At 40.5% G+C, this 14,043-nt stretch overlaps 1 protein-coding gene across 7 annotated transcripts in view; it reads right to left on the bottom strand.

The window, feature by feature from the left end:
• LYST (lysosomal trafficking regulator) overlaps positions 1-14,043 on the bottom strand; it is a 243,766-nt gene that overhangs the window by 77,316 nt on the left and 152,407 nt on the right. For all 7 annotated transcript variants that reach the window (XM_042961056.1, XM_042961055.1, XM_042961058.1 and 4 more), the window contains 7 exons: positions 12,289-12,420; positions 9,029-9,644; positions 8,137-8,314; positions 5,853-6,022; positions 4,100-4,330; positions 1,376-1,542; positions 579-731 (listed from right to left, as the gene is read on the bottom strand). In XM_042961056.1, the coding sequence (XP_042816990.1) occupies positions 579-731; positions 1,376-1,542; positions 4,100-4,330; positions 5,853-6,022; positions 8,137-8,314; positions 9,029-9,644; positions 12,289-12,420 (1,647 nt within the window). The remainder of the gene's footprint in view (positions 1-578; positions 732-1,375; positions 1,543-4,099; positions 4,331-5,852; positions 6,023-8,136; positions 8,315-9,028; positions 9,645-12,288; positions 12,421-14,043) is intronic.

The following is a 14,043-nucleotide window of genomic DNA, read 5'->3' as shown; positions in this document are numbered from 1 at the left end:
GCCCGTGCCATCCTATACAGCCCCATCTGGCATCGCTCTCCTAAATCTCTCCAGAGTATTCCACTCTGGCTAAATGACTTTATTTCAATTCCCTGAAGCTTAGCCTTTTCCTGCTGTGCAACATTCCTTCTGCCTGGAAAACTCTTTCTCTGACTCTCTACCTTGCTAGCTCCTTTCTCTCACCCTTTACATCTACACTGAAATCTCACTTCCTCAGATACTTCCCTAACTCCTGATGTAAACCACGTTGCCTATTTGAGTCTCTACTCTGATCCTCTACATTTCTCTACTATTTTGTAATCCCCACAAGTGCAGAATCTGTGTCTGCTTCTAATCATCACTGTATCTTCAACACTTACACAGTGCTTGGCACACAGTAGTTGCTCAAGAGATAACTGAACAAGAAAAGCACTGAAAGAAATCAGTAGAATGGTTTTTCCAGGGAGGAAACCTTTCTCAAATTTTGTAGTTTAACTTTTTAAACTAAAAGATATTTTAAAAGTGTGAATGGCATCAGAGTACAGGAAAGTCATGCCACCCTCAATTTATAATTATTAAAATATTATTTCAGTACTCACCAGCGATGCTCTTCCGCGGTTGAAATATTGCATGATGAGGAGGAGAGGGTAACCGGAATGTATCTACAAGGTTTTCAGAGTCATGATTTGCTGTGGTCCTTATAAATTCCATAGCAGCTTGGAGAACTCTAAACTGCAGTGCAACAGCCATACCTGAAAACAGAAGACACTAGAATGTTTTCAAGCTATGTGGATGTTAATTTTTTACACTGAGTTGCTTTTTATTTTCATGCAACATCTAAACTGCCAGTAATGTTTTATTAGACATAGATTTTAAATTTTTGATCAATATGGGTTCCTGATAGTAGTAAACATTTTTAAACTGCCTTTAAAAGAAATTTTAAAGCAAATTTCCAAATGATCACTATAAAAAAAATTCAATGGAAAAAAACTAGCTCACAAATTTATTTCCTCTTACATCGTTGTCTTAAAGAACAGGCTTTTAAATATATAAGGCAAAACTGAACCAGAAATTGTCACATTTCATAGTTAATATTTGCCATTAAAGAAAACTAAAGAGGATTTTTATTCAACATAAACCTTTTAGTTCTACTTGGTAAAAAAAAAAAAATCAAACTTTTTTTAATGATGTATTGCCAGCTACTGATCATATGAACGTATCGTTTGTTTAATTTTTGCCACCTAAAAGACTTCTTTTTAAAGCTGATAGATATTATCATAAAATGAAGGATGAACCTTCAGTAAAATAGCTTCCACAAGAAAGAGATTTGGTTCAAATGACATTTTTGGCTCCTCTATAATCCCAACCCCGGAAATCCATAAAAACAAAATCTTACTTTGTGTCCTCTTGTTTTTGCTATTTTGAAGATAGCCAAGCAGTACGATGAGGTCTTCGATGACTCTAAAATACTGGGGGCCTGAGGAACTGCAGGCATGAATGGTCACTGCTACGAAAAGCTGTTGTATATCACAAGCAAGCAATTTGTATTCATTCAGAGGAACGCTAAAGAAAAAGAACAGAAAATTTAAGGCAAAGAGAACTGGTTTAAATTCTTGTTCTTCCAGCATTTGCTCACCCATTCAGTATTTATTCGTGCCTACTGGATGGTGGGGAGTTTGAATTGCATGCTAGAAACAGAAATGAGAAAACATGCTTTGACTCCTGTCAAAAAGTCTATTGTCTTTTCTTTTTAAATGTTTGTTTATTTATTTTTGTGTGTGACAGAGAGAGAGAGAGCGCGAGTGACAGGCAGGCACTGAGAGAGAGAGAGGGAGACACAGAATCTGAAGCAGACTCCAGGCTCCGAGCCGTCAGCAGAGAGCTCGACGCAGGGCCCGAACCCACGAACCGTGAGATCGTGGCCTGAGCCGAAGTTGGATGCTCAACCGACTGAGCCACCTAGGTGCCCTGAAAAAAGTCTACTGTCTTGAAGAAGACCAGACAAGGAAAGAGAGAACTATGAACAGTAAATGGTGGTAAGTGTAACAACAGGGATTGACACACTATACACCATGGGAACACATAGATCCCACATAGACCCCAGGAAAAGTGAAGATTTAGTAGGTGTGAACAGGGACGTTCTGAGATGGCTCCTCAGAGAAGGTGAATTTGAATGCATTACTTCATCTCTCTGAATCTCACACCAAGTTATAGTTATTTTAAGGATTAAAGGAGATAATAGATTTGAACATCTGTTAATCAGTTATAAATAATAAATATGAATTAGTTACTTCTGTCCCTCAATTAAAAAAAATTTTTTTTTAATGTTTATTTTTGAAGGAGAGACAGAGTGTGAGTCAGGGAGGGGCACAGAGAGAGGGAGACACAGAATCCGAAGCAGGCTCCAGGCTCTGAGCTGTCGGCACAGAGCCAGATGTGGGGCTTGAACTCACGAACTGTGAGATCATGACCTGAGCCGAAGTTGGAGGCTTAACCAACTGAGCCACCCAGGCGCCCCTGTGCCTCAATTTTTAACCTTGATAACCTTAGTATATGATAGTAAGCCTGAATACTTCTCACCATTTATTTTTTCCAAATCAAGCCAAGAGTTGGAAATGGTAACTGTTTGGGGTCAATTAATAGGGTAGCATGTAACGACATTCAGTAAGTACAAGTTATTAAAACAAAACAACAAACAACAACACACTACTTTCAGAAGCCCGTAGGCAACTCTTCCCAAGTGTTGTGTTATAACACATGCATTGTGTTATAATCAAGACTACGTATTTTGAGGAAATAAAATACTTTGTATTTCTTATATGCCCAGCACACAAATCCTGAACTGAATAGGTACCCCCCAAAAATTGAACGGAACTCAGTACAAGGAGTCTCTCTTGTACTCAGAGAGCCTCCCTGGCTTCTGCCTTCTCTTAAAGGTTACTGTCTGCCTTCTCTTAAAAATTATAGATAATATTTAATGCCTTAATGTACAGTAATGTGCTTCTGGAGATTTATATTTTAACATTACGCTAATAAAAATGGTATGCTGTACATCATAAATGCAGAAACCAAAGGCACAAAATCCAAGTAGAAATATAATCTCCTCACATATTTTTTAAGGCTGTTAATCAATTTGGTAGGCAGCCATTTGCCAATGTACTTCTGGAAATGAGAAATTAATTTATGGTAGTAGAAAGTAGGAGAGCATCACAGTTCAAAACATAAGTGTTTGAAGGGAGACAGGTTCAGTTTTAAACCCTGTGCTACCCACTAGCTATGTGATCTTCAACAAGGCTCTCTCTCTTTCTCTCTCTCTCCAGTCCTCAATTTCCTATTCCTTCTGGGGATAATAACTTTTATAAGACCATTGTGGAAGCGTGGTAAATCTATTTAAATACAGTTAAATTTATTCAACTTGCCTTCAGGTTCTAAACACCTAAAAGTAGGCCATATACACATCTTCCTTTTCAGTAAACTTGTTGAAAATGATAGAAAATATGCCCCCTCCAAATACAATTTAATTAATCCAATCTAATTAGTTTGGTAGGAAGGATATTCTTTTTTTTTTTTTTAATTTTTTTTAACGTTTATTTATTTTTGAGACAGAGAGAGACAAAGCATGAACGGGGGAGGGTCAGAGAGAGGGAGACACAGAATCTGAAACAGGCTCCAGGCTCTGAGCTGTCAGCACAGAGCCCGATGCGGGGCTCGAACTCACGGACCGCGAGATCATGACCTGAGCCGAAGTCGGCCGCTTAACCGACTGAGCCACCCAGGCGCCCCATGGAAGGATATTCTTTGAAAGTGTTTTGAAAAATCGGATGCTTTAATGTAACCTATTACTAAAGTCTTTCCTTTCTAAAGTATTTGTCAGATGACACAGTTTTGTTTTTATTTTTGTTTTAGTTTTTTGAGAGAGAGACTGAGCGCAAATGGGGGAAGGGCAGGGTGGCGGGAAGACAGAGAATCTTAAGAGGCTCCACGCCCAGTGGGGAGTCAACACAGGGCTTGATTCCATGACCCTGGGATTATGACCCGAGCCCATATCGGATGCTTAATTGACAGGGCCACCCAGGCGCCCCTCAGATGATGAAGTTTTAAATAATGATTTAAAACTTACTTTTCTTCTAATCCATTCAGGGCTGCTACTGTATTACATAACACGTACAGTAGACCATTATCCAATAACATATCTGCTACCTTAGAACAAGAATTTAATATTTGGAGAAGCAGTAGGAGAGCACTATGCAAGAGCATGTTGTCATATAGAGAGGTCTCTATTAGTCCCAGAACAGGAATGACAGACCACTTCTGAAACAGTCCCATGTTTTTCACATCTTCCAGATCAAATCTGCGAGAAAGAACACACAATCAAGAGCACGTTAGAAGCAATTAACCACTAAACAAGGAAAAAGGATTGCAGTGTGGGTCATTCTGTTAACTTGATTTTGACGCTATAAAAAATAAACGTGGAGAGAAAGGAATCTCAACCTGTAAGATCACTGACCTCTCCAATAAAATACAAGCATTGCTAGAAGTCTGTCCCAAGTTTGTAAATATACAACATTCAAATGAAATATGATACAATTTCATGGTTTTTAAAATTTTTAAGCTTATTTATTTTGAGAGAGAGAGAGAGCAAGAGCGAGCGAGTGCGTGTGTAAGCGGGGGAGGAGCAGAGAAATAGGGAGAGAGAAAATCCCAAGCAGGTTCCGAGCCGTCAGCGCAGAGCCCAGTGTGGGGCTTGATCCCACGAACCGTGAGATCGTGACCTGAGACGAAATCAAGAGCCAGATGCCTCACAATTTCATGGTTTTTAATTGACTTGCTTTAATTTGTCCACAGGCCCCTTATGTGTCCAAAAGAACCCTACTTCAGGGGTCTATATAACAAGTGCACAGGAAGTTATTGTTAATTGACTATTAATAAAACTATTAACAATAAACTAGCATACAATTACTAGCATAATCATGATAACATACAACATACATAATTTATATAATAATTATATACTATTCCATTAACATACAATAATAATGATGATGATGATGATGATAGTATCCGAGAGACAGTGAACTAGTAAAAAGAGTTCTGGTGAAAGGAACGAATCCTGAGTTCCTGTCCCGAGACTATTTGCCTCTGTGATGGAAGGAAATGTAAGCATTTTGTACCTTATTTTCCTTAACTGTCAAATACGTGTGGTGACATCTGCCCTACTTTCTTCTCAAAGCTCTTGTGACAATCAAATGAAATACTGCAGAATTGCTTTGACAGAGCTAAAAGCTGTATGCAGATGAAAGTACTGTTATCATTACTGCAACCAGTAAACTCCTCAAGGTCTGAGTCAGTCTACTTAATAAGCAGAAGACACCTAATAACGAGGAGACACACATTTGTCACTGCTTGAACACAGACGGGGATAACAGTTGCACTTGTGGCCCAACCAGGAATTCCAGGTGAGGGATGACTCTTCTCCCAGATGACCCGGAGGCTGAGGGACGGGGGAAGCCTCTCTAAGGATCAGTCATGTGATCTACTGCTGGGACAATCAGTCATGTGATCTACTGCTGGGACAATGGGAGCCACCTTCTTTTCAGTTACCCTCCTCGTGTTAACACTACATGTCAAATCCTAAACGATCACCTGCTTTCCTTTGATGAAGCACTGGTTTCTAGTTTGTAACTAGTGAATGAAATACAAAGGCAGAAGTTAGAAACAATACCACATGGAAAATAAAAAATTGATTCACCTGGAAGTACTTTTAGAGGATTTTTTCTAAAAATGACCAAATAACTTTGTTAAGAGTCCACTTAACAAATTTTATTTTTAAGACAAAAGATCCCCAATGACGGTGGAGGGAAGAAGCCACTTACTCTTCATCAAGGCCAATACGTCGACCAAAGAACATTTCAATGAAGCATTCTAACAATTCCTGAGTTCCCCGGTGAAGATACAACTGGTTGGCTAGCAAGGAGAAGCCACGGTTCTTTAGGAATTTATCTTTTTGTTCCTTAGAAGCTCTATTAAAATATGCATCTAATAGCTAAGAAAAAAAAATTAAGACAATTTACATAATGCACTAAAATTTTATATAATGTACACAGATCAGACAATACTTGTAAGTTGTTATTTAATTTCATATGTATAGAGCACAGAAAGCTAAAAAACAATGCCACCTCCATAGCAAACCAAAAATAATCCTTGTTTCTGACTAGTTTGGAGTGCTCACGCTGACTTTATCTTGGAGACCTTAATACTTTCGTTATGGGGAAACGAACATTTTAGTTGAGCATTGACACCTGGTAGATTGGTAACCTTAGTCGAGTAGAAGTACAAAAGCTGTGCTTTATTCTGAAGGAAACAAATCGGCGAGCCCTGTACTATCCTCTCTCTCCACACGTGTGTGTGTGCGTGCACGTATGTATCTCTCCTAGACTTCGACTTCCAGACTTCCGGATGGATTCCATCCTGAGCACAGAGCCCTATCTCCACCCTTCCCTAGCATCTTAAGTGCAACATGTGTAAAACTCAATTACTTATTTTCTTTCCACACTCATGTCTTTCGTGGTTCCCGTCTGAGAGCACACAGCAGTGCCACGCTCCTAGATTTCACGGCTAATTTTATCGGTGGCTCCTCCGGTCCTGATTCCTTACGTGTGATCACTCATTGCAGCGAATGCCTCTCAAATCTGGGTGTGCTCTGACTTGCCGCTTGCCCGAATCAGGAACTCATCATTCTCCCCTGGACTACGGTGCAAGCCTGCTAAACAGAACACTTCCACGTCTCTCTCCCCTGCGATCACTCCCTCACAGTGGTGACAGACTGACTGTTCTTCCCCAAACACACATCTGCTTGCTGCCCTACTTAAAAAGCTTTCTGAGTTTATAGCACAATACAAGATACACTTTTTGTACGGATCCTTCTCTGGTTCCCCCCATCACAATTAACTGCTTTTCCCACGCTCCCATTCTTCTGTATTAATGTTCCGTTGAAGCACTCATCACCAGAAGTCTTTACGTTTTACTTAGTGGGGTCTATGTCTCTCTCCCTCACTGGACTATAAGCTCGTTGAATGCGGGGCTTCTATCATTCCACCTTGTATCCACTTAGCAACTAGCCCAGTGTCTTGTACCTGGGATGGAAGCTCAAAAAATACTGGGTTGAATTGCAAGTGATTAAAAAACATCCTACATCAGACGAACTAAAGAAAATGAGAATCGTTACAAGACCCTTACAATACTGGCCTGTTTTCTAACGGAAAGCATTCATATGAAACGCTTATTCATTCGACACTACGCTTAGTCCCTAGTATATACTAGACACAAGCTGCCCGCCCTCATGGAGCGGAGACTCCAGTGTGGGAGACTGAAAGATCAAGCACACAGGTCAACTAAAAAGATAATTACAAGACAAAACGAGGATGCTATGATAGGATAAATGAGGAGTAGGGTGCTAGAGGGAAGCTGTTCGGAAAGGTGATCAGGTCTCCGTAAAAGTGACACCTGAGCTAAAACCTGAAGTAGATGTTTAAGATTTGATACTACACTGCAGGGAAGGTTTCCAATGAACTATGTGTTCCTTATAATTGGTAGACTTAAAAAACGTATTGATATGAATCCATATATGGAGGAGAGCTTAAAATTGCATGATAATTCATATAAAAATATGAGAAAGAAGGAACCAACTACGGTTGACCCTTGAACAACATGAGGGTTAGAGGTGCCAGCCCCCCCCCCCACAGTTGTAAATCTGCCTATTACTTGACTCCCCCAAAACTTAACTACGAGTAGCTTACTGGTAACCCGAAGCCTTCCTGACAACAGAAACAGTTGAGTAACACACATCCTGTATGTTGTATGTATTCTATACTGTATTCTTACAATAAACTAAGCTAGAGAAAAGAAAGTGTTATTAAGAAAATCATAAGGAAGAAAAAATATATTTACAGTACCGTATTGTACTTATAAAAAAAAAAAGTCCGCATATAAGTGGACCCACGCAATTCAAAGCTGTGTTGTTCAAGGGTCAGCTGTGTATCAGTTCATTCTTCCTTAGACTAAAGTTTTAGGTCTACTTTAACAGATACATTCAAGTTTTAAATCAAACGTACATTTATTTTTCTGAATTAAAACAACGCATCTAGAACTGGCCCTTACTTTAATAACTCCTTGTTGTATAGCAGGTGATGGGTGGTTCACGAGGACTAAAAGCGTGTCTGCCTGGATGAGCTTGTCCATCACATCTGGAAGCATAACATCAGGCAGGATGAGAAGGACTCCACTGAGGAGCTCGTATAATCCACAGCAGATAGGTACCAGACAGTCTTCCGTTACGCTAAAACAGAGACCCCAGAAGTCTCGTGAACACAGTATCAGGAAGAAAAGCACACGGTGATTTCCTTAAGAACTGTGAGGAGCAGTAGTAATTTCAACATGTGAAACCAAAGGTCACACAATTAAAAAAAAATGTTGACCTGTGACTAACAACCTTGCCATCACTTGTTACCATTTTATTTCTCACCGATCTACTTTAGGCACAGGGTCCACTAAACACCATTCTATTCCACAGCTATGATGTGCAAGAGGGTGGTGGTCACCAGCCGCTTGCGCAAGGGAAACTATCTAGAATGACATAAACAATTTGGCTCTTTGGTCACACTAGCCACGTTTCGAGGGCTCAACAGGCACATGTGGCTGGTGGCCCCTGTACTGCACAGCACAGGAGAAGCATCCCCACCACCGGGGAGACTCTTACCGGGTGTTGCCACTGGCTGCTATAAATCTTATAGTTTCCCTGAGGAGTTTTTCTCTAAATGTAAACCACAAGGCACTTTTTCTTTAGGAGCCATTTATGGTTTAGCCTTTGGTAAAACATGGAATTCAATATTATTTAGTATTAGACTAAAGAAAAAGGTACCTTTCTGTTTGCTATGAATATACATGTTGTATATGAGAAGTGATGTAAGACATTTCCAGAAGGGTAGACATCCTTCAAAGAAGAGCGAAAGAAAAAGTGGGGGCGGGGGGAGCATGCGAAAGCAGTGAGTACCTGTGAGTACTTGCAGTGCGGCTGGAGTTCGGCTCGTAACTGAGAGAAAAGGCGAAGTTTTCCCAGTCATCCGGGTTCCTGTCAAGGAGACTCGGCCAGCGTCCAACGGCTGCGGATCCGTTGTGTGAAGGAAAAGCCAGCCCCAGGCTTGCGACAGTGCTGTGGCTCTGCTGGAATGAGGCCAGTCCCTTCAGGTGATCAGGGCGGCGTGGGTAGGACTCGTCATCTTCTGATTTGGGTTCTGCTCCCAACTCTTTGTGATCTACTCTGACCCCCAGAAATTCCAAGGTTCCTTTTGGGACACCATTGACAGAGGCGCGGGCGGAAAGGGCAGGTTCCGTTTCACACACAGTTTTTGCGGACTCACAGCTACTGATGAATGCATCCTCTTTGTCTTTCTTCAGTGTCCCGGAACTCACCAGAGAATTCAGTTTCTCTGCTTGGGAAGCAATGTAATCATCTGCAATATTTTGTAACGCGTCAATACTACAACCCAAACTTCCATTCAGTTTTTGTGGTTGCATTTGAGGTGAAGCAGTAGGAAATGCTGGTAGGCTTCTAGAACGCAGAATGTTGGCGATCGTCCGTTGTGGGATAATCCTGGAGGAATTGTTTCCTGGAGAGAGTAGACAGAAAAACACTCGTTAAAAATCTACTAAGTGGGACCACTTGTGTCCTGCACTGTCAGTCACAACCACAGCAGTAACCCACTTATCTAGCGATGCTAAAGAATCCACGCAGGTTAACGTTAACTACTGCTTAACATTCTTTTTAAAAAAAAAAGTTTACTTATTTTTGAGAGAGAGAGAGCGTGTGCATGTGAGCAGGGGGGGGCAGAAAGAGAGGGAGATAGAGGATCCGAAGCGGGCTGTGCATAGAGAGCAGAAAGTCTGACGCGGGGCTTGAACTCACAAACTGTGAGATCAGGACCTGAGCTGAAGTCAGATGCTTAACCAACGGAACCCCATTACTGCTTAAAATTCTTAAGTGCCCCAACTATTTTTTCTTTTAACTACTTTTTATTAAAATCTCCCAAAAACGTATGTCTTTTCCTGTCTCCTTAACAAAATACAGTGTTGACTGAATGATGCAAAGTCATTAGGATTAATGGCTCTACTGTCGTGAAATTAAGTGAAACTTAATTTGCCTCAGGCTAGCAGTCACTAGGATGCAGTTTGATATGGTGTGAAAGTGTGGGCTTTGCAACAAGATAGAACTGGATTCAAGTGATGGTTCTGTGAGTTAGGTGGTCTTTTAAGTACATCATTTAATTATTTGGGTATTCGTTTTTACAAATGTAAAAGGAGGGTTCAGAATATCTTCTTTGCAAGGCTGCTTTAAGGATTAAGTGAGATCATATTTGTGATGCTCCCAGCATAGTGTCTGGCATACAGCAGGTGCTCAATAAAGGGAATAATACCCATGCTTGCTGTTATTACTACTAGACCAAATGGCCCTAGACCGTTTTGTCTCTCATCCATTTCCGTAGTCACTTCTTCATGAGAAGCAATGGCGCTTTGTCTTCCTGTGATAGCTGTCCAGTTTGCTGCTTCTAGTACTCCATGTCCAGGGAGACAAGAAAAATCACTGCCATTCTCAGTGCACGGTGGTAAAGCGAGTGCTGTTCAAGGTGTGGTTTGTGGGCTAGCAGCACGGAGATCAGCACTACCTGCGCGATTGTTAGAAATGCATACTCTTTAGGCTCACCCTAGATCTACTGAATCAGAATGCATGAAGGAGGGCCCAAAGATCTGTGTTTGAACAACTTCTCTGGTCATTTTTTTTTTTTTTTCATGCTAAAACTTGAGAAGCACTGATATAGAGTAAACAGGCACTGGGTGAACTGTTTTAGAGCACAGGCCTTTTGGCAATAATAGTTCTATAGCTCCGAAGTTTTTCCTAATTATTTCTACATTTTGGCTGGAGGGCTAAGGCTGCCAAAAGATTCTGTTCAAAGGATGTGGAAAAAATGGGGGCATGATTGTATTTGAAAATGTACATTTCCTATAAAATTCCAAATAAAACTAGTTAAAACACAGCCTTAAAATACTATAATAAAAGGGCATAAAATGTGCTAGCAAATAACTGAAACACTTTGGGAGAGAAGCAAAACTGGAAATTAATAGCTATATATATATATCCCGTCCTATCTATTCTTATCTCTACCTAACTTGCACTACTGATTAATTTATACTAGAGCCAAAGATAAGACAGGTTGGGCAGACAATAAGGGCAATGTCTCAGGCTAGAAGAGACCAGCTGTCAGAAAAGGAAAAGATATACAGCCGGTTGGCAACTAGGAAACACGTACCTACCTACTGTTTTCTCTATTAGAGATGAGGTAGTCTGTTAAGAGTGAATTAGGAAGACAGAAAAGTACTGTCTTAAAGATTTAAGCTTAAAGACTTGAATAGACTTGCTATGGAAAGAGAAGAGGGAATTGATTTTGAACTTATTGAAAAACTACAGGGCAGCATTAAAAGGCCAGCTACAGTTGGAGACCCTTGTAAAGACAGGGATTCTCTCTAGCAGCTTTCAGCAGTATGGGGATGGTTAGATGGAAGCAAGGCTGGGGTTTGTAGGTCAAGAATGCCAAAAGGCCAAGGGGACGAGGGAGCTGAAGACTGTGTCCAGGAAATGACTGGCTAATGAGATGTAGGCTGGATAGGGAAAATAGGCAGAAGGGAACACGGGATGGTGATAAAGAAACCAGAGAGGAGGTTATTGTCAGACAGTGGGATCCTGGCGTTTCAGAGGTGGGAGGTGTTCTTGATGAAGTCCAAGACAGAGGCATGCATATGGTGGATGAAGGAGAAGGAAAGGTACCCAGGGTCAAGGGGCGAGAGGTTGGAGCACCAGGTGGCCATTACGGGGCGAGTGAAATCGTCTAAAACGATGTTTAGGGAGAAGGGAGAGAGTAAGCCAAACAGTTTTTGAAGAAAATGGGAAAATAAATCAGAAGCTTAATGAAAGACGAATGACTATGATAAAAGGAAACAGAGAATTCCAGAACAAGACAGCACAAGCCTCATCTGTTTCCTAAGTTTTCTGCAGTATCTCTGGTTATACTGAGTGTGAGCCCTGATCCCAGAGAGTAGTGAAATGGATTCCTTACATATATTCTACAATTTTTAAGTCTAACCTTCCATTTATTTGGTCTGAATGTCAGTATATCATACTGTTACACATGCAAAATTTATTTACCTACAAATACTCAGCTAAACCAGGAAGGGTTACACTTTCATTATTGTTATAGTTACCTTCAGGGGGCGAAGCAGTAAAACCAGATGGGCTTATTACCATAAATCCAGGACTAGTAACAGACTTTCCTCCACTGCTAGAATGTCTCAGGTACATGATTGACTGTACTTTCTCCTGAAAGATCTTGCCATCTGGAATCAAAACAAATTTTTGAAACAGTAAAATTTTTTTAAAGGATGAAACAAAAATACAACTTTAAAAGCAAATCGTTCAATATACATTTTTACAAAAAGACGTTCAAAGTGAAAAATATGGCATAGCTTATACTAACGCACATTTGATATGTAAGTACACGCTATAGTTCTTATTACGTGTAGATTTTTTGACTATTATTTGCCACATTAACTTGTATTTTCTTTGAATTCCAACTACACTTACAGTTACTTTTATATTTTAATAGCTAACTTTACTCCTTGAGGAAAGCGCTATGTCCTGCAGTTTTAAATATCCCCTTCAATGTCCAATATGACTCAAAATTGATACCTCCAGCTTAATCTTCCTTTCTGAGCTTCATACGCATGAACTCAACTGCTCGATTTATTGAATGCACCACAAATGCAACAAATCTAAATCTGAATCCTCTTTCTGTCCTAAATTCAGTCCTCCTGTTTTGTTCTCTGGTTCATTTGGCAGAAGTACCCATTTCTCAAGTATAAGCCCGGAGCCCCCCTTGACCACTACCTTGTCTTTATCCACAGCAATTCAGTCCCCAGGTTCTACATGATTCTGTTCTTGAACTCTCCTCGTCCCTATCATAATGCTATAATTCAGGCACTTAAGCCTCTCACCTGGAGTCCTGTTGTAGACTTCTAAATGGTATTCATGATGGACATCTGGTCACCCTCAAATCCTCATAGCAATCAGAATTCCGTCAGATGTCAACTCCTGCCTAGAACCTTCCAGTGGCTCTCTGTTGCCTCCTTACCACTCTACGTAAAGTCCAAGCTTCTCGTCTATGCGAATCTTCACAATCTGTCTCCAGACCCCTTACTCTAGACCCCCTGCCAGCCTTGTTTCTCCCATTACACTTCGGCAGCACCGATTTCTCACAGCTCCCAATCGAGCCATTTGCTTCGTCTGGAAGTCCCTTCCCTTCAACTCCTACTCAACCTTTAGGACTCAGAGAAGACATCATCTCCTCCAGGAAACATCTCCTCACTATGCCCTACACTATGAGAAAACAAAATATTTATATCCATTTCCACACAATGTAACTAACTACTTGTTTATGGCTCTTTCCCCTCAACTAGCCTGGAAGCTTCCTATGGGACTGGACCATATCTTACTCATCTTTGCAACTACCCTGTTTCCAGAATCTTGACAGTGCTTTGCTCACTAAATTGTGTGCTGAACCTAACACAAAGTCACGTCGTTTAATTTCATTTGGATTTTTACTGCTGTTGAATCATTTTATTCATTTATTACATTCCTAAATGCCTGTTTTACCACCAGTTTCCATGCTAAACGTCCTATCTAGTTTTCTCATAGGTACGTTCTCGCTTGCTTTCTTGCTGCATTACATTTTCCTGGTTCTTTTAAAACTCTGATTATCCCATCCTTCTCTTCTACTAATTACTCTTTTTTATCATTCTGTCCTTAGCTTCCTTCTTCCTTCTCTGTGTCTACACTTTCATTCAGTGCTGTCGTCTATTCTCAGGGCTTCAAACTCACTTCTATGTCGGTAGTTTATCTTTCCTGGATCTTATTGTAGTAATTTACTTACATCATATTTTTTTTGCTCAAAACAAATAGAC

The sequence above is a fragment of the Panthera tigris genome, chromosome D2 (genome assembly GCF_018350195.1).
Source record: "Panthera tigris isolate Pti1 chromosome D2, P.tigris_Pti1_mat1.1, whole genome shotgun sequence".
In the NCBI taxonomy this organism is placed as follows: Eukaryota; Metazoa; Chordata; class Mammalia; order Carnivora; family Felidae; genus Panthera; species Panthera tigris.
This window is presented reverse-complemented; position numbering and strand designations above follow the sequence as displayed.